The 21,442-nt window shown below is 41.8% G+C and overlaps 1 protein-coding gene across 9 annotated transcripts in view; it reads left to right on the top strand.

The window, feature by feature from the left end:
* Positions 1-21,442, top strand: part of CKAP5 (cytoskeleton associated protein 5) — a 100,038-nt gene that overhangs the window by 10,814 nt on the left and 67,782 nt on the right. For 8 of the 9 annotated variants that reach the window (XR_012159412.2, XM_073348198.2, XM_073348196.2 and 5 more), the window contains exons 2-8: positions 3,108-3,199; positions 6,296-6,489; positions 9,994-10,200; positions 13,259-13,430; positions 14,748-14,880; positions 15,204-15,307; positions 15,670-15,783. Coding sequence is in view for 8 of the 9 variants with exons in the window: in XM_073348198.2 (XP_073204299.2) it covers positions 3,143-3,199; positions 6,296-6,489; positions 9,994-10,200; positions 13,259-13,430; positions 14,748-14,880; positions 15,204-15,307; positions 15,670-15,783 (981 nt within the window). In the remaining variant the exon portion in view is untranslated. Of the gene's footprint in view, positions 1-3,107; positions 3,200-6,295; positions 6,490-8,387; positions 8,500-9,993; positions 10,201-13,258; positions 13,431-14,747; positions 14,881-15,203; positions 15,308-15,669; positions 15,784-21,442 lie in introns of those variants that run through there. The other variant, XM_073348201.2, reaches the window with a different exon arrangement.

Genomic DNA, 21,442 nt, shown 5'->3' with positions numbered 1-21,442 from the left:
TTTGGCATCTGGAAGACAGGTTAAACTAAACTACTTTCCTATTACTTTAGTTGCCACAGATGTTATGTGATTGTGAGTGGGAGGGAAGATAGTCCACACAGGCATGATGTTGAAGAATGGGTAGGAAGGTTTCTGGGGGACTGACTTTCTGCCACATTGTGAAAAAGCTTGAGGACCCCTATTTTAGAGCTGGCATTACTTCTGGTCATGAGATGATCCCTAAAATACAAAAAGCTATGGAGTTAAACTTTGGTGGAAGGTGTAGCACTGAATTAATAACAGGCTCAAAGATAAAATATCTGGATGAAGAGAGAGGTCCACTTTGCCTAGTGTTACATTAACACTTCACTAGACAGCTATTTAACTTTCACTGTTGCTGTGTTGATCCTAATGTGAGAAGCAACTCTGATGGGGCTAGTGTGGTCACTTCTGTCCTATTCCAAACCTTTACTTTGCACTTAGCACTGGAAGATTTTGGAGAGAAGCAAAACACTTCCTTTTACTCCGGGACCAGTGTGTTCATGTTGCTGATCTCTCTTCTTGGACACAGATGGGGGTTTGCCTTGAACAGCCCCAGTGTTAAACTTTTTGTTGCAGTGCTTTTAGGACATTGCTTTCAGGTACCTTCATTTTAATACATGTCCCTGTCTCTTCTAGGCTTTCTCGAGATCTTGTGTCTGCTATTCCTTGTAGACTTCCTCAGGAACATGAAATAAACAAGTGACAGTTTCACTACTGCCCCCAGGATTCTGACTAGGAACCATAAATCTGTCCAATGTCTTATAAACTTCACACTCCTGCTGCTTGGCAAAGCTGAGTAGCAGACACTGGAGCTGTCTGCAGATTGGAGAAGACAATGCTGCATCTGTTTACATTTGGTTACCTTCACAATTATAGGTGCTAGAAACAATCCCTCACACACTTGGGTAGCTTCCCACTTGTTACTGGTAAATGTATTTTTCAAACCCTTACTTTAGTGTACACAAGCATTGTGGGAAAGGTGCGTCTTTGGGAGTGATTTGAAGGAGACCGGTGCTTTGAATGTTAATTGGGAAGCTGTTAAAAAACAGTGTTTGATGTGTGTCACTCTTTTAGGAGTAGGTGAAAGATAACAAGTAGTTTAGAGAGATTTTGGTGGAAGAGGGGGATCAGTATAAGCTGTAGGAAGAGAAGAGGTCAGATATGTAGATGCAAATTCAGTTACAGAATGCTGGTGATCTGGATTGAAACAGTGGCTCTGACACCAGAAGGTGCATTAGTGAAACTGACCTTATTGTACTACCTCTGTGGAGTGTTGGAGTGTGTGGGTGTTTGTTTTTTTTTTTTTTTTATGGTGCTTCTCCTGTGGAGTGTGTGGTATTTTTTTTTTTATGGTACCTCCTTTAACACAAACCTCAAGGGTTGAATTCTACCTTTGAGCCTTTTGTAAGTGGATATAACTCTCACAATTTAAATGGGCATTTCACCCATATACCAGAGCTTAATTTCAGCCTACTGGCCAAATTCTTCCCTTGGTACATAAGGTAGGACAAGGCATAAACTTCAACACAAAAAGGTACTCTGAATCAATTTGGCCCATAATCTAAATTAAATTGGTGAATGGAAATAGTAAACCAAGCCACTGTTGGCCTTCCCACCCTCCTATGCATAGAATCTTAGAATGATCTGGGGATGGCCTCTGTTGTTGTTATTATTATTACTTTAATGTTGTTTTAACTAAATAGGACAAGTCCCCATTTTTGTTGGCACTTGAGTTTAATTTCTGTCTCTGCTGCTGCAAAAACAAACTTGCCCTATTTTCAGTACCACTTAAGTAACTCTGCTGTTGCTGAAAAGAGAGAAAACAACTACATCAGTGTTTGAAAATGGGAATGACAAATTACATAGTTACACTTTAGAATAAGTTTGCTACTTTGATTGTACTTTCTGCAAATAAACCTAATGTTTGACTCTTTCACTGTGGAGGCTGTGTGCAGATTAGCTGGTTGTTCTCACCATGGGTGTATAAATCTTGAGCATAATCCATAGAAGCTGAGAGTATTTGAGTAGATCTTCCTGATTTTAATTAAAAAAATTCTGCCTGAGTTGATAAAGTAACTCTAGAAGATGGCCCACCTCGTATTATCTGTTGTTTTTCCTGTTCTGCACATCCTAGTTGCTATTCTGGATTTTTTGCAACCGATTCAAGTTGACCCTTTTCCAGATTCACTTCATCAGTTTGTATTCAGAGCCCTGGGAACTCTTCCCTTCCTGCTGCTGAATTTTCATTCTACTAATTTCTTCTCCCTTGTAGCACTATTCTTGGTTTATTTGCTGAGCAGTCAGGTTAGTCACATAATACATCCAAGATGGGGATTGGGTCTGGATTGTCTAATGTGACCCATTCCTATTAGATTTAAGAAACTTCTAGAATATTTAAATGGGTGTGAATTTGTAGCCCTAACTACAGTCAAAAAATTGACCTGCTGCTGACAACTGTTAGCTCTGTGTCCCTCTGAACCAGCGATAAAACTAATTTGACTGCTAGCATAAATGGGTCTGTCCCTCTTTCAGCAGTGTTCAAATGAATCATGCTTTTTTTTCAAGGTCCTAGAAATGACTGTCCTCCTTATACTAGCAAGTCAACTATTTTCAGGGTACTTGTTGCTGATAAGTATTGTCAGCAATAAGTCAGCTTTCTAGTGTAGATGGGCACCTAGTCCTTTTTTGGTGTTTTTAAAAACTTCCTACAGAACTCAGTACACTTAGTCTGACTTCTGCATGTCTTATTTCTCATTTGAAACTTTCTCAGACTGAGGCTTCAGTCCCCTGGAATGTAACAGATTACAGCATCAATGTTCTTTAACCTGTAACTGTTCAGTTGTCTGTCTTCTAAGGCTAGAAGTCTACCATGGTCTTAGTGTGGGTACCTAAATGTAATGGCTAGCTTAATTCTCTCTCCTCCACCCTACCCCCCTTGTTCCCCCTCCAGCTACAAGGATTAGAATGTTCTTATGGAATACTGGATTTTCACTTTTATTTCTGTTGGAATAATAAATTATAACTAGATGTAGCACCTTCTGAAACTACCTGGCTTGTTGGAGTTAACTATATTTTTCTCTCCCCAGGAATTACTGTAACTATAGAGAGAACCTGAGGCACAATGGGAGACGATAGCGAGTGGATTAAACTGTCCATTGACCAGAAATGTGAACACAAGGTAGGAGAACTTGTCCTTGCTCCATATACTTAGTGTGGGTGGTTCAATACGGCTCCTGTACCTATTAATTACACCAAAGTGGGTCGAGTCTGGACAATCCCATGTTAAAGCATGCAACCTTATTTGAAACTGCCTCAGTTCTGTTAACAAAAGAGGGAACTGAAATCTGAGTAGGATTTGTAGAGCAGAATTTACTTGATAGCCTCTTCTTAATAGATCAGTTGAAGTGTAGTGTCCAACGTGTTAATGTTCCACACATGAAATGGATGTCCATGTCAGCTCCTCTGCAGTTGAACTGCTGCCAGGACCCTTGAGGATTGATGGGAAGAATTGATATCAACCTGTAGTGACCATTCTTTATCAAGAAGAAAAATGGATATATTATCTCCATGTCCACCTTCAAGTACAGTAGAATCTCAGTTACGAACACCAGCATTCCTAATTGACCCATCAACCATACACCTCATTTGGAACTGGAAGTACACAATCAGGGAGCAGCAGAAATGGGGGGGGGGGCAATACAGTACAATACTATGTTAAAGGTAAACTACTAACAAAAAAGGGAAAGCAGCATGTTTCTTTACATAGTAAAGTTTCAAAGCTGTATTAATTCAATCTTCAGTTGTAAACTTTTGAAAGAACCATAATATTTTGTTCAGAGTTACGAACAATCTCCATTCCTGAGGTGTTTGAAACTCTGAGGTTATGCTGTAATGATTGAAGATAAATCTTGAGGTTGCCAACACAGCGAGGATGTCTTGATAAGTAGGAAAAATAAAACTTTCAGAATTTAAATTTTTTGGTTTACCGAATACTTTAGTCTAAGAGTTTGAGATTAGGTATCCATGTAACTTTGTGCATATGTGCATTCTGTGGATTTTATTCCCACTTCAGTCTCTGGACAAGTCTTACATGGAGGAATTGAGTCTCGTTCCAATTGGCTGGAAAGTATAACTGAGCTGGGAGGTCCTTAAGGCCAAATTGAATTGTACTCAACCTGTGAATTTAAGGAGCTTTTGCATCCTTACACTCCATCTTACTGAACAAACTGGAAGAAGGGTAACCAAACACTTATGGGCAAATACTAAAGGTGATCAACTATTTAAAAAAAAAAAAAGAATTTCCTGAAGATGCATCTTCCATGCTTTCTTAACTCTGAAAACCTTTCCTACCTTCAAGAAAAGCTGCATTGGAATATAAAATACTTTCCAAACTCTCAGTCCAGGTAAAATAGGCATAGAATCATAAATTGAAGTTGGAGAAGACCTATTAGAATCACCTCATCTCTAATTCAGGATTGGTCCCTGCAGATATGACTGTTTGTTTTTTATGTGGTACTCTTTAGAAGTTGGTTTCTCATGAATTAATGAAGTGGGAGGCATCTGTGCTTAGCCTGACATATATCAGTATAAGAATCTTGGAGATTTCCACAGCCACAAGACCTATACAAATCTATAGATCAGCAGTTCTCAAAGTTTAGCAACCCCAGGACCCCCATTTTTATTTAAATATTTTTGGGGACCCCCCCAAGCCTCCCCTGCTCAGCCCTTGCCCTGCCCTCCACTCGCCATATCCCCTCCCATCCCTCCATGGCTTGCTGTCTCCCATCCTCACTCACTTTCACAGGCTGGAACAAGGGGTTGGGTGTGGGCTCTGGGAGGGGGTTTGGGTGTGTGGGGGCGTGCAGGCTCTGGGAGGGAGTTTGTGTGCAGGCTCTGGGCTGGGGCAAAGGGTTGGAGTGCGGGAGTGGGTGATTGGTGCAGGCTCCTGCTGCCACGGAGGGATGGGAGGGGATATAGCGAGTGGGGAGCAGGGTAAGGGCTGAGCAGGGGAGGCTTGGGGGGGTCCCCAAAAATTTTTAAATAAAAATGGGGGTCCTGGGGTTGCTAAACTTTGAGAACTTCTGGTGGCTCCTTAAGTGACCGGCACATCTCCGTGGCAGTGGCTCCTAGGTGCAGGGGCCGGGGGGTCTCAGTGTGCTGCCCCTGCACGCAGGCACCACCCCCGGAGCTCCCATTGGCCGCAGTTCCTGGCCAATGGGATCTGTGGAGTGGGAGCTTAGTCTGGGGGGAGTGCACAGAAGGACCCCCCCCCCCCCCGCACAAGGACCAGGGATGTGCCAGGCAGTTCCTGGAGCAGTGTGGAGCCAGGGCAAGTAGGAAGCCTACCTTAATCCCACTGTTTTGACAGACTTTTAGTGTACAGGAGTTGAGGGGGAGGAGTTGATCAGAGGGGTCCGTGGACCCCAGTTTGAGAAATGCTGCTTTAGATGTTGTATCATCTGACTTCTTATGCTCAGCCAAAAAGGTTGTCCTGTTTTTCCCTCAATGGGAAGTTTCAAACTGCAGCTCAGACATTCTGTCTTGATGTGTCATCAAGTTACATGCATTTTATGTTGAGATCATCCTTTGAAAGAGTGCTTCAGGATTATATAGCTGCCCAGTTCATACAGATGGAGAAGTTTTAAATACTGTTCTAAAATGTTCTTGTTTAGCTTGCATATTCTAAATAATCTTGGCTGTATTCATTTAGGGTAGCAGTGTTCGTTTTTTTTAAAAAGTCATACGTGACCTAATATGTATTCTTCCGGACACACAGGCTCGGGCAGAATAAATAGTGTCTGTAACTGAATAAATGTATTAATCATAACTCTTGCCATGATCAAAATTAAACCAATTATACAATGAGAGTGCATTACATAATATTAGAATACACTTAGGACGTGAGCCTGTACAGAATTCCTATTGAGGGAAATAAGACTTCTGCACACACAGGTTGCAGGATTGAACCCTTTTTCAAACCCTCAGTGCAGTAACAAGCAATAATACCAGTGTGGGTAAAACTAACTATTACATGAACCTTATGTTTCTTTAATGGAGAATAGGCAGACTAGCTGCAGCTGATGAATCTACACAAATTTAATTCACAACTGATCTTCTATGTGCTTGCTATTCTTATCCAGTGCTTCCTTTGATCAGAGACAACCATTCAAGCTATGTACTGAGAAGGACAGATCTATACAAGAAGTTATAATGAAAGTTAAATGGCAAGCTATTTAACTAAACACAATGCCTAACTCGTGACTTCTTTTCCTAGTTGTGGAAAGCCAGAGTGAATGGCTACGAAGAAGCTCTGAAGCTTTTTCAGAAAATAGAAGATGAGAAAAGCCCTGAATGGTCCAAGTATCTGGGACTAATAAAGAAATTTGTGACAGACTCCAATGCAGTGGCTCAGTTGAAAGGATTAGAAGCAGCACTTGCCTATGTTGAAAATGCTCATGTAGCAGGAAAGTAAGTCCTTTCTCCTTCCTAATGATATGTTTTTGTGATAGTTAACGTGACCTTTCTAGGAAGAGCTAATTTGCCATGTGCAGCTGCCACTTTCAGCGTTCCTGCCATGTTGTCCATTTATTCCCTGATCTGAAGAAACTGTTTACTGGACGGCCAGTTGCTAATGTCTCTGCTGTGCTGTGACTGTAACTTCTTGTATTCGTAAGCTCTGTGACAAAACAGCATGATTAGTATTCTAAATCCTAAAAATTCTCTCCTGAACCAGGAAAGACAAGTAAAATGCAATGATGAGTAAGCAGTCTTATAACTTGAGAAGGGTAGAAGTGGAATAAAAAGTTGAAAGTGCGCACAGCAGCAGCATTCCACAGTAATGGTTTGCTTTGTCTCGGAGCAGATAAGCATGCCTGCTGTCTGAAATGGAGCTGTGAAAGGGGGTATCCGCATGCCTGCAACTGATTCAAAACAATGACCAGAGTGGTGACTTGACTTCAGGGGATTATGGGACATTTCCGGAGGCCAGTCACAGCGCAGTAATGCAACACCTCGTCCACCCAGGCGTTTCAGTCAGGGCGCAGCAAGTTTTATGCTTCTTGTGGAGGTGGATTACCAGGAGCACTCCAGCTGCAGAGTCCAGGCTCTGTACGTGCCTTGCCAGTGTGAACACCTCAGGAGTTAGAGCACCCAGGGCTGATTTTAATGTGCTCTAACTTGCAAGTGTAGCCAAGCCCTAATACATAATCTTCACAACTCAGAGATAGATGACACCTAAACTAGGTCTATTTTACAGCCTGCTGCCATGATAGGTTTTCCCTTCTAGTGAGAGAATAGTATGGTAGATCTCAAATCAATGAAGGCTACACTCAGAAAGACCTCAAGACTTTTGGAATATGCTGCTCTGACAGTTTCACTTTTGTTTCTACTGCCTGTCCCTCCCTTCTCACATTTTATCTCCAGACTTTGTCTCCTTATCCAGAGCTGTTCCGCCCCCAACAATATTCTATTCATTTAGCTTTTTGAAACTTTGCACTTTTAGAGAGAGGTACGGAACTGACTCTGTGTACACAAATTTGCAGAGAAACAATGGGATTGAGGTCTGTTGTTCCTCACCTCTATATATTAATTTATTTACAAATATTATTGCTGTTAACAAGCATGTGATCTCTGGAGACACCCGTTCTCAGTCTGAGAACTGCAAAACTAACATCTCTGATGGTATCTTCTAGACTGAGCACTGAGCAGGTAGAAAGATTAACCTAAATATCTCTATAGAAGCCCCTGGAACCCCATAAGATTGGGTCCCTAATCCATGAACTATTGGAACTCATTTACAAAACATTACATGAATATATAGTCTCATACTATAGAATTTAGAATCCCTATTCCATGATGATATCTTTGTGCTATAATGTATCTTAATTAAAACTTCAGATTTTTTCCTCAAAAAGCATTTTATAAAAAAAATCCGATTTTCCGTTAAAAATCTGATTTTTTTTTTAAAGAAATTTATTTTAAATAACTGATTTTTATCCACCCTGTCCTAGCGGCTACTAAGTTCTTATCCTGATTATTTTCTTTCCATAGAAGAAAAGTAGGCATTCATATTTAATTTATCTATCTGTTTGTTGGTTACACAATTACTTTAATCTGAGTGTATTTCACTCCTTGTGATAAGGAACTTATAGGGAATAATAGTGTGGCACATTTTAAGTTTTTTTTTTTTTTTTAATATGTAGTGAATTTTGTTAGTAGTCTAATCATTTCTAAACTTATGCTGTATGTTGCAGATAAAGTAAAACGGGGAGGGGAAGTCTTGCAATTAAATGAGTCAACTTTCAGAATTTAGCTGGAAAATTCTGTATGTTCTAGAAATGTGTAGAAATTAAACAAATGGTCTTTAGTTTTGAATTACAGATAAACAGCAACCCATTTCACCATGTTCGTTGGATGTAGCATTAGAAATCAATTAACCTTGACTCAGAACGTTAAGAAAACACAGCACACCAAGCAATTGTAGGTGATCTTCTCTTGCATACTGGAGAAATTAAAATTGTCATGCTTTTGGGAATTGCTCCATTAGGCCACAGACAGCCAGAACTACTTCTATAGTGAACAGTGATGTTCTAATATTATAGCTGTTTTTAATTAAAAAGCACAGAAGTCTTTAGAATAGACTGTCCTTCCCAACCAAAGTACAGTATTGCCAGCAGCAATGGTATCCTAGATCTTACTGTACCTTTCTCTGCTTCCATAGGCTAACGGTATATCTACATAGCAAAGAAAAACCCAGGGCTGGCCAATGCCAACCAACTCGGGCTCACGGGCCTTTGGCTGCGGGGCTGTTTCATTGCTGTGAAGACTTCCAGGCTTGGACTGGAGCCCGGGCTCTAGGACCCTCCCACCCTGAAGAGTCGTAGAGCCTAAGCTCTAGTCCGAGCCTGGAAGTCTTCACAGCAATGAAACCGCACCGCAGCCTGAGCCTTGGACCAGCTGCAGGTTTTTCTTTGCTATGTAGATGTACCCTCAGCATACAGACTTCAAGTGTTGCCCACTTTCCATTCAGCTCAATGAAGAGAGTATCCATGTTGGAAATTTTTACTCTGTAATTCAAATGATAAAATTAAAGATGCAAACTGTTAGCACCTTAGATGGGAGTTATATGAAAAGTCCTGTCAATAGTTTTCAAAACTATGGCATATGCTATAATTAACTGCTAAATTCCAGCACTGGGAATATCCATCCTGATGGTGCATACCAGCATACTTTCCCTTTATTCTCTTCCAAATCCCTCCTTCAATTAATCTTTTCTTCCTCATCCCTCAAATCCACAGTTCTGTGCAAACCTTCTATATTATCAAAAGATTTAAAAAGAAGCTAAAGGCCAGAACATGTAATTGCATAACTGCTGTATATGAACCTCCCTCTTTTCCTGGTATCTTCTTGTACTATACTTAGATTGCAAGTTTCTTGAGCATGGATTTGCATCTTTATTTTCTATGTGAAGCAGTGTATACCTATGAGGGGACAGGGTGGGTATGTGTATATATAATATATATTTCTCTCGCACACAACTTTTGGTTGGTGCCCTGGAACTGTTAAAACTAGTCTCCTCGGGTGTCCTGCTGTTCTGCATGTATTCAAAAATTAGTGTGCTTATATGTATTAGTGGTCCCCAGTGTAGTGGGTTCCACTGTGCTAGCACTGTACAGTCCCTGCCACAAAAAGCTTTACAATCTTAGACAAGATACAACAGGCACATGAAACAAGCATAGAGGTCAGGAACACTCTTTATCTAGTAAAGTGCATGTGTAGTACCCAGCTGAGTTCAGTAACATAGTGGAGTAAGTCTTTAGGGAATGTTATTGCCATGGTTAACCTAAATAGGATCTAGTTTCCAGAAGGTTAGTTATCTCAGTGTTACTATGTGTGCATATACCTCATGGGTGGTAGAACTAATTACATTCGCTGTTCTGTCTGCTGAAAACTAAATATGTCCTCTGTTTTCAGGACAACAGGAGAAGTGATTTCTGGAGTTGTAAATAAAGTGTTCAATCAACCTAAAGCCAGAGCAAAGGAGTTGGGTATAGACATATGTTTAATGTATATAGAAATTGAGAAAGGGGAGCCTGTACAAGAAGAGCTGTTAAAGGGCCTGGACAACAAGAACCCTAAGATCATAGTAGCATGTATAGAGACATTGAGGAAAGCACTGAGGTAAGTTCTCTTGTTTAAATTCCACATGCTGTTAAGTAACGGAAAATTTATGTAAGGCTGTAAGTGGCTCTGGAATTTGGTATTGCTGAATCTTCGAAATTGTAATGACTTCAGTGAACTGAACCTTTTTTAATGGCAGCATTTTCCCTGACCGGGACAGTGTGGGAATTAGTCAGATATGAGTGTTTTCTCCCTAATTACTGTTCTTGTATCTTGATCAGTTTCAGTCTTGGCAATCTGTTTGCCAGACTTTGTTTAATGAAAACATTTTCTTCAATGGTAGGAGCAGGGTTATTTCCCAGCAGAACTATTGATTCCAGGCTTGGGAACAAAGTTGTTGAATTAACGGGAACAATTGCAAATAAATATCTTTGAGTTTAAAATAAAAATGGTTTTCTGTGTCCTCCCCATAAATGCTGCCCCTACTGATTGCTAATGCTCAAAGTAATATAATCTATTAGTCCTTTCCGTGTCCCGGCCGGATGAGGTTTCCCGTCTGTGGTGTTGATGAAACAACAGTCTTCACTTGGGATATTCACAGCTTTCACTAAAGAATGTTTCAGAGTAACAGCCGTGTTAGTCTGTATTCGCAAAAAGCAAAGGAGTACTTGTGCACCTTAGAGACTAACCAATTTATTTGAGCATGAGCTTTCGTGAGCTCTACAGGATGCATCCGATGAAGTGAGCTGTAGCTCACGAAAGCTCATGCTCAAATAAATTGGTTAGTCTCTAAAGGTGCAGAAGTACTCCTTTTCTTTTTACTAAAGAATGTGATATTGTTCAGGCCATTCCTAAAGCAAATTTTAAATATTTTCAATTGCACGCACACCAAGCCAAAGAAAAGATGCGTCTTATATTGTGCAATAATTTATTTTAAAGCTAGTATTGGTGGGCAAGGGAATTTGTGTGTCTGAAATTGTCTATAACATACTACTGAAACTTCTCAGGAACCCAATCAATGTAAGTAAAAAGTTGCATTTAATTTTAGACTTACAGCACGTCTTGGGTACAAATGTCACATGAAGTGTCTTACATGTGTCAAATCTGCAAAAAAGGAGTTTTGTTTATAGCAGTTTCTGAATAGTTTTCTATATTTTTGCACTTTCAGATTTTTAATTTAGGAGTTCTGTGTCGTATCCATTACTTAGCTGTCTCCCTTGATCTGTAGACTAACTTCTAAAAATATTCCCTTGTAAGTGTCTAATTGCACCAGTATGTGGAGTTTGTCAAATCCCTGTAGTATTTGTCTTTGCTAAATGTAGGCTTCTTATCATTGTTTTCCTCTTCTCTCCTCCCCCAAGACACACTCCCCCTCCCCCCTTTTTTTCTCAGTCTAAATATCTCTAAATTTTGCAATATCTGATGATTGTGTCTGATGCATGATCCTGTCAGTATTTGGCATGTGAAATAGAAACTTTAAGCATAGAAATATCTAGAACAGATACAGATGGTCAGTATTGGGTCTTTCTGAAGAGAGCAACCCCCTAATAATCAGCTAGTTCCTGAAGCATGAGGCTAGATAGTCTTCTGTTGTCATTCCATCTACTGTTACTGCAGATATTGTTGTCCTATGTCTAAAGCCTATTTTTAATTCTAAGATATATGCCTCTGAATCCTGTAGTAGTGTCCCAGACTTAAGAGTAATTATCAATTATAAGTTGATTTATTTAATCATACCATATTGTGCTATAAAAACAGTGTAGTTGGGAATCCTGATGAGCCTTCTCTACCACTTATCACTTCTCAACTCTAGCTCCTTCTATGGTTACATTTGATTCTTTAAACTAGTCCATAAAATTATTTTATATCCTTCAGATATGAGATGGTAAAACCAAATTAATTATTCAAGGGGGAACTCACCATTGACCCGTGAGACTAGAATGTTTTTTGCATTTTTGCTGTATTAATACAAGAACAGATCTCTGCCTTTGTGGCCCATCCTGTGTATCAAGCAGGCATCTTTGAACTGTGTGCATCGATTTGTCAAGTGGTAATCAATTAGAACCCATTTGTTTTAATTATAAAATGTTCCTTCAGTGTGCATTACCTCACACTTCTCAGGTTTTAATCTATTGTTGCCCTACTAACTAGCTAAATTCTTCCATAGTTACTCTCAATCATCCGTAGTCTCTTGACATAACCATGTCGTAGGCTAATGTATGGACCAACATTGGCCCTAGTATGCTTCCCTGGGAAACTCTGGTATATATTAACCTTTCCTTCCACAGGATTGGTGACTCATTTGTATTCTATATCTTAATTCATGACTGGGATGTTCCTCCTGCAGCTAATCTGTTTCTTATAAAGCTTCTTGTAAACATCTGATAGCATAAGAGTACAATAGCACCTGAACAGTTCTTAGTAGCTGAGTACTGAAAGGGTACTGATGTGCTCCCATTCAACAGTGATTGAAAGATGAGACTTTGTGCAACAGGCACAAGGGCAACTTGCAGAATCTGGTACCAAAGGCTGGATTATGAGGTTGGGGGAAGTATGTGTCAAAGCGCACACTTTCTGTGAGATGACCGATGGCTCACTAATCTGGTCTAACAAATAGCAAAATGATTAACGCTTTTCTGCAGTGTGCCTCCAAGGGATAGTCAAAGGAGAGTCTAGTGTGATCAGAAAAATAGGTCTCACAAGCTCCAGTCTAAGGAGATTTCTTTTTCTCTGGCAAGGGGAGAGACTTAAGCAGCAGGTTGGATTACGTGCTTTGAAGTGGTTTGAAAAGCCTGGTTTTATTATTCCAAACTATGTGAAGGAGGGAAGGAATTGTGGTAGAGCAACTGTTCTTTAACACAACAAATGAGTAGCTTCAGATTGGTAGGTGATGGCAATGCATGTTAATATGTAGAACCATTGCTGATAGTGTATATTATGATGCAACCTTTTGTACAGGACACAGCCTATGAAAGGCATCAGCTTACACAAGCAGCTCTATCTAGGACCCCAGCTGTGTCAAGATAATAGCTAATTAATGTTTATGGTCTGTGGCTGAATTTCTATTGGATTTTGTCCTCTGCCATTGACACCTGTATGTATTCTTTTTAACTTTCAGTGAATTTGGTTCAAAAATAATCTCACTAAAGCCAATTATCAAAGTGTTGCCAAAACTCTTTGAGTCTCGAGAGAAGGCTGTTCGAGATGAAGCCAAACTCCTTGCTGTAGAGATTTACCGCTGGATAAGGGATGCTCTGAGACCACCATTACAGAACATAAACTCGGTTCAGGTAGGCTACAGGAAGTGTCTATCTGAGCAAAGTTTTATGAACGAAGGTTCATAAATATTCCAGTGTTCAAACTAATTCTTATAACCCCCTGCTATATACCAGTATGGGATATTTTTAGCTGAGCATGTATTTTCTTGAGCCTTTCTGTCTTACTGAAAACTGTTGCTGTCTGGTGAAAACACTCTAACTTTCTCTCTAAAACAAAATTCTTTTTTTCACTTTTGTGACTTCAAAATGGTAACTAAGCAACATTCCAGTTAAAGATGCATAGCAAATCTGTTCTCTACTTCTGCAGTGGGTGAGACGTGGGAAAAATACCATATCCAATTGTAACTAGAGGGGGAGTTTAGGTGGGCAGAATGGAATTACCTTGTTAGATTCTCCCCACCTCTTTTGGGCAACTACACTTACCATCTGCTCCCTTTAATAACTAGGTGTCAGGGTCACCATTCTCTCCTGGCAAAGAAGAGAGAACTTGCAATGTATATAACAAAAATAAATACATCTCGTAATGTCAAGGATTTGATAGGCATTGTCTATGCACAGGAAGGTCTTAATGTAATCGCATGGTGTTATGGAAACTAAATATTCAATCTTCAATGCTTTTCAAATGCCCATACATCCATCCACCGTTTAATTGAGTATTGTGGTCACATGGGAAGTTGTTGCTTTTAAACAGTAATGTAGTAACATCTGTGGTATACAGAGATATTAAAGATATTCCTTTCCCTAAAAAACTGAATTACCAGTACTGCTTTCTACAACTAGGTATTCAAAGTTGGCCTGACCCAACCCTGCTTATCTAGTGGCTTTATTAATCTCTCTGCATCTGATGGCATGGGTGTAGCATAAAGACTCATTTACTCAACAAGCCATTTTTCCTCTTTATTTAGATCATAACCTCTTCACAAAAGCCAAAAATAACCTTTTCCCACTGTTCTAACCGGTTTCTGTTTTAGTAAACATTCCCCTCACCCCTCGTAATATTTCTATGCGCTATAAAGATAACTAGTCACAATTCTAAACAGTGAGTTTACCATACCTCTGGAAGGAGGGAGGTTAGCTTTGTTGCCTCTGGCCATCTCCACAATAGGACAAATGTTGTAGGATTATAATATCATTGCAAGTGAACTGAAAGAATAGCCCACCCAGATCATAAGATTAAAACCTAAAGAAGAAAATTCCTGACAACTTGGGGGGGGATACCATTGCTTTTAATAAGGTGGAAGCTTGCCTGGAGTAATCCTGTATCAGTGGGTGGGGGAATGTTATGTTTCATGCTTAAAGCCCCAAGAATTACTCTTGTGATTTTTACAGCTAAAAGAATTGGAAGAAGAATGGGTCAATCTACCGCCAGCAGCTCCCAAACAGACCAGATTCCTGCGTTCCCAGCAAGAGCTGAAAGCCAAGTTTGAGCAGCAGCAAGCAGCTGGAGGGGATGCAGATGGAGGTAACCTATGTGATCTTGGTACTTTATTTGAAAACACATCATTATTAAAAGACCCAGTAAGAAATAGAACAGACCAAAAAGGTGCATTCAATTTAAAGGGATGTAAAGCAAGTGGGGCACACTATCCTATGAACAAGACACATCTGGGGGGGAAAATAGTATCAAATAACCTAGTATCAAAACCATTACCATTCATAGTCCACTTCCCCTCTTGTCTTTGATGAAGGGAGCATGGGAATGTGTAAAATGAAATTTGACTGACATGACAAGCCTCTATGCTAAGCTTGCATACCTCCACTAATCTTTCCAATCTTGGCCTGCAGGAGGAGATGATGGGGATGAGGTTGTCCCACAGGTGGATGCTTATGAGCTACTGGAAGCTGTGGAGATTCTTTCCAAACTTCCCAAAGACTTCTATGACAAAATAGTAAGTTTAAACCACTAACTCTGCAATATTGAGAGGTGAGGGCTGATCGACTTTAAGACTGACCTACATCCTGCAAATAGGCAGTACTGCTACATGAATAATAGGGAGCTGGTTTGCAAGATATAGGCTGTCTAATCTGCATAAATAGCTGTAAAATCAAAAAGCAAGATGGAAACTGAAATGTGAGAGTGCATTCCAATGGCTAGCTGTAACCACCAAGCTTAGCGTATACGAGGATACTAAGCGTACTTGAATTTCTTGGGACAAACTTAGGCTCTAGAGTCTACAGTCTGTCTAGAGTGAGCCTTCCTAGAGCTGTTAGGTGTCTAGTGTACACAAATGTAGAGTGCTTTGCTTTGCAGGAAGCCAAAAAGTGGCAAGAGAGGAAAGAAGCTCTGGAAGCTGTTGAGATGCTGGTGAAGAATCCCAGACTGGAAGCAGGGGACTATGCAGACTTGGTGAAAGTTCTTAAGAAGGTAAAAATAGCTGTACCAGTCATATGTATTTTGCATTGTTATATTGCAGTAGTTAACTGCTTAATGCCAGAAGATTAGATTTTAATGTCTGAAAGGCCACCACTGGTCATAAGACCAAATACTGGCACTATGCCTGTGTCCAAATTACTCTCAACATTATAACTTTGATGAACACACCCACCCAATAGGGTGGTGCTTAAATTATTTTGGCTTGTTTCTGTCTTGTTGAACATTGGGAACTGTAGTCTGTTGGATTCTCATACTATTTGAGAAGACCTTTCCTCCAATAATACATTTGGGTATGTGTCTCTTCCTGCAGGTACTTAAGAGCAGTTTAGAAAAAATGGGATGGAGAAAAATACTGAAAATATAATTATATAAATCAGTGGTATGCTCTCACCTTGAATACTGTGTTCAGTTCTGGTCACCCTTTCTCAAAAAATATAGGAGAATTAGAGCGATTTGGAGTTGTACAATGAATGATTAGTCATGGAAAACATACCAATGAAGAGTGGAAGATATTTTGGAATGTTTGTTTGCATTTGAGGCAAATAAAAGGGAATAGGATAAAGAGATTCAAAATAGCTTGGTGTAGAGAAGATAGATTGGATGCTGCTGTTGTAATACGAACAAGAGGTGCTCAGTGAAATTGAAAGATAGCAAACCTTTTTACGCGGCACACAGCCTGTAGAACACATTGCTATTTAACATCAGAGGCTAAAAGCTTAACTGGATTTGGAAAAGGATTGGATGGTTATACAAATAACAAGAATATTCAGAGTTCTTATAGTAAAGATTTAAAATAAAAATATGGAAGGGCTATAAACCGCATTCTTGAGAGAAAAAGGAGAACCTCTGATGGGGATTAGGAAGATACACTGCAGGTAGGTTATTGCACAACTTCCTACTGCAGGCTTCTTGCACCTTCCTTTGAAGCAGGTGGTGCAGCCTACTGTTGGAGATAGGAATTGCCACACTGGATCGGACCAGTGGTCTAGAACCTATGTTCCTAGCCTTTTCCACAAGTCTCCAGGGATTGGTCATATTCCTTCCACCTTCAGACCAAATGGTCTGCTTATGAAGGTGCAAAAATAGTGTTAATTTAATGCTTTCGCTTGATTGTATTACATTCTAACTTTCAAATCTGATTTTTGGGCGAGCAGCATGCAAAATCCTTTCCCTACTCAACTCTCCCTTGGGGGACTGCAGTTTTCTAGGGCTTTGGCTGCCTGTTTGGGATTTCACAAGTCCAAATAGAGAAGAATGCTACCTCCACAACCTGCAGCTCTTCTAAAAACTGCCATTTTTAGACACACAAATAGCACTACATTGTAAACGTGTAATATGTACATGCATTTAGATGTATGCTTTCAACATACCTGTTTAGCTTGCCATCCGAACACCTAGTCTTAAATTAATTCTAGTCTGTATTGATTAAAGTATAGTTCTGCAAAATGGGGAAGACTTCTCATCCAGCTCTTGACTTATTCTTCCATCAGAAATCCATATGGCTTCCTGACTGAGATTTTCAAGTTTGCCAGTAACAGTGTGCCTGACTAAATAAATCCCTTTAAAGGCTGTTCTGAAATGTACTCATTTGAGATCAATCACTACTAACACCCTGCCCCTCCACCCCCCCAGTACATACTCACAATCTGATGCACACTCAATTGGAGAGAGTAGAATCTGGTTTCTGATTGCCTTTGAGTTTGGGTCTGTCATGCACTGTGTAAAATGTACACACACCTGTGAGTGTGTATGCCCACTTCATTGAGTTTTGGGCCTGTGGTAGAAGCCACCAAATGACCCTTTTGAGTCCAGACGCAAGGCATAACTTGCACTAACATCTTAAAACTTTCTGAGCAGAAGATGGCAATCTCAAACTGTGGTACATAGCCATTTAATACTCAGGGAATTCTGCACCAAAAAATTAATTTCTGTGCACAATATTATAAAATTCTGCGTATTTTCTTTGTCAAAATAATACAATATAATCCCACCAGTTTCAATTATTTTGGTAATTTTATTTCAAAATACCTGTCAGCAAGTATGTCTGTAACAGTACAAGAGAACAAAAAAGTTTCTCCCAGGAGAAGTGTTAAACCCCTATAACAACCCAGTTCTTCAAGTGCTGTCCCTGTGGGTGCTCCACTCCAGGTGATGGTGCGTCCCACTGCTGTTGGTTGGAGATCTTTGGTAGCAGTGCCTTGTCATGACACTCGCGCTCAACTGCTGTCTCGTTAGTCTGCCTGAGCGCCCGCGTCCCGCACCCCCCTCAGTTCCTTCTCAACTGTCCTCAGCTGAAGACGGGACTCAGGGCAGTGCTGAACCTCTTCCCTGGTCACTGAAGGAAACAAGTACAAAGACACAGAAATAGTTAGAAACATCCCAGTTATTTCCCTTCCTTTAGAATAGTTACCTAGTTTAAAAAACAAACCAAAAAAACCCACTTCTTTTTCCTCAAGTTTGTCTCCTGTTGAGACACTCCCCTGACATTCCTAGTGCAATAATGCCAGGGTCTTCAGGATTTAAGAAATGTGCCTCCTGTCAAGAGTCTATACCACGGTCTGACAGACATTCATGCTGTGTGAAGTGCCGTGACGAGACAAGTCCCTGCCAAGTGTGTCCACTGTACCAGCCTGAAAACCAGGGTTTGTCTTGACAGGGACCTGCGGCTGAGAATGCTCATGATGGAGAAATCCCTACAGCCACCTATGGAGATGGGCAATAGCAAACCCTCTCCCTCACGGTCCCTGGTCAGGTCCGAACGGATTGGGAACATGGATTCACCCTCCCTGGTGAAGAGGCAGGAAGACCAACAGTCTACCCTTTTGAAAGTCTCTGCATGGAAAGGGTCTCCTTCGAGATCCTTACCCTCAGTGCTGACAGCACCGAAGGCAGGCACCTCCTGCTGTCCCAGCACCTCAGCCACGGCTCCCACGGCGCGCAGAGGCAGGGACCCGACTTCCCGTAGTGGGAAGGTCCCCTCGGCACCAAAAATAGACCCGATGCTGACAGTGCATTCTGCCCCGGTGCCAACAAGAACGTCCGCACCGAGCCTGCCTACCACTCCAGCAGCAGGAGCGGACCTCCCGCAGGGTGCCTACAAACGGCCCGCGGCACTGGCGAAAGCAAAACAGAAGTCAGTACAAGCTTCTGAGCTCAGTGGGATATCACGTTCAGCAGGATCACAGCCCAGGGAGCAGTAGCAATTCTTAAATCAGGATGACATCTCAGTGGCTCCTGAGGCTGATTCTCCGCTCCTTGACACACAGTGCTTACTCTTTGACCAGCCACTCTCCCCACCTGACTTGGCTACTTTCACTGACAGCGAGCCCGATATGCAGCAGCAGGTTGAGTTTTCCCCACCTGCCTCTCATCCTCCACTGGAACGATTTACACCTCAGGTCACAGCTCACAAGCACCAGCCTCAGTTTCCTTACTTTGCCCTCCCCCCATGGGCAAGAATCTAACTTCTCTTATCCCATGCCTTGGCCTCAGTGGTACCCTTGGCCGGCTTCTGCTGCCACTCACCCTCATGATTCTTCCACCAGACCACAAGCTTTTTCTGTGCCCCTATCTCCAGCTCCATCTACTTCTAGAGCACCTGAACCCTCCCCCCCTCCCCCACCAAAGAGGTGGGCTATGAACCATACCCTGATTCACCAACTCCTAACTCTCCATCAGCTCCAGACGGAGCCCTCATGTCTCTGCCTCCACAGAACCTGGATGACTTTAAGCAATTCTAGGAACTTTTCAAGAGGGTGGCACTCAGCCAGGACATCCCTTTAGAGGAGAAATGAAGCACTCCTAGAACCAGCTGACACCCTTTGGCAGACCCCATCCTCTATCCCACCAACTTGCAAAAAGGCTGAACGTAAATATTATGTTCCTGCTAAGGATGTAGACTTCTTCGTATTTTCCCATCCACAACTGAATTCTCTTGTGGTGGATGCAGTGGCACACAGGACGAAAGAGCTGCACTACCGGGCCACCCCACAAGACAAGGACTTCAAATGCCTTGACCTCTTGGGCTGCAAGGTCTATATCTCCTCTGCTTTGCAATTCTGAATTGCAAACATTCCATCCTACTTGCAAGCTATGATTTTGACAATTACAATAAACTCTTTGATTTTACCGCCCATATCCCAGAGGACAGGAGAGCAGACTTTAAGTCAGTCCTTGTCAAGGGCCCATTGGTCTACAGGGTAGCCCTACAAGCATCTCTGGATATGGCGGACACAGCAGCCCGCACTACTGCAACTGCAGTGTTATGCGCAGATCTTCCTGGCTGTCTGCATCCAGTGTCCCCAAAAACCTGCAGACCACAGTGGAGGACCTCCCCTTTGATAAAGATAAGCTCCCCCCCCCCAAAAAAAACAATGAAGTCCTTCATACTATGAAAGACTCCAGAGCAACCCTGGGCATCTACCCGTCCCTTCCCAGGAGACAAGGATATGAACCTGATTAGAGGCCACGCGCTCAACAATATCACCGGCCACAGCCCAGACCATGCTATATAGCCAGGAATCGCGCTAGACCTCCTAAGTGCAGACAAAATCAGGTGCAACTAGCTACCTCCCACCCATCGGGAAACAAACAACAATTTTGAAGTGTTTGAGGGTCAGTGCAATCACCCCTTGACTCCACCGCCTGTTTGGCCACCGCCTCCAGGTTTTCCACCATGCCTGGCAGCAGATCACACAAGACTGTTGGGTCTTGGTAATAGTTCAGTCTGGTTACTCCATCCCTCTTCAGGGACCCCTCACACGAGCACCTACTTCACATAGAAGTGGCTCATCTTCTGCAGCTAGATGCAGTAGAACCTGTGCTGATACAACATTTGGGGAAGTGTTCTTCTCCCACTACTTTCTGAACCAAAAGAAGAGTGGGGGATGGAGGCCTATACTAGACCTACGCCGACTAAACAAATTTGCACGTGTACAGAAATTCAAGATGGTAACATTGGGCACAATAATACCCGCGCTGGAACAAGGGAACTTGTTCACAGCCCTCGACCTACATGACGCCTACCTTTACATGTCCATTCATCCAGCACACAGACACTTCCTGCGATTCACACTCGGACATGACCATTTTCAATACAGGGTACTCCCTTTCAGACTCTCCACAGCACTGGGAGTATTCTCCAAGATCCTAGCCGTAGTCGTTGCCCACCTCTGCAGACATGGAATCATACTTTTCCCCTACCTAGACAATTGCCTCATCAAAGGCACCTCGTACGACGAGACATTACGAGCTACCCATTTCGCCGTCTCGCTCTTCCACAGCTTAGGTCTGCAAATAAAGTTCAAAAAATTCACCCTGACATCCACACAGCGGGTCAAGTTCATTGGATCTCACCTGGACTCAATTCAAGCCAGAGCCTCGCTCCCACACAACAGATTCCTCGCTATTACACATCTCATACGCACACTCTCCATTCGTCCCAGGATACAGGCAAGAATTTGCCTATAGCTCCTTGGTCACATGGCAGCCATCACTTTTGTGGTCAAGTATGCCAGGCTGCACATGAGATGTCTTCAGGGTTGGCTTAACTCCCACTACAAACCCAGCAGACACAGCTTCTGTATGATGTTAACTCCTCCAGCGAACATACTAGCTTCCCTACAATGGTGGGCAAGACCAGAGAACCTCT

This window comes from Lepidochelys kempii, chromosome 6, assembly GCF_965140285.1.
Source record: "Lepidochelys kempii isolate rLepKem1 chromosome 6, rLepKem1.hap1, whole genome shotgun sequence".
NCBI classification, from domain to species: Eukaryota; Metazoa; Chordata; order Testudines; family Cheloniidae; genus Lepidochelys; species Lepidochelys kempii.
This window is presented reverse-complemented; position numbering and strand designations above follow the sequence as displayed.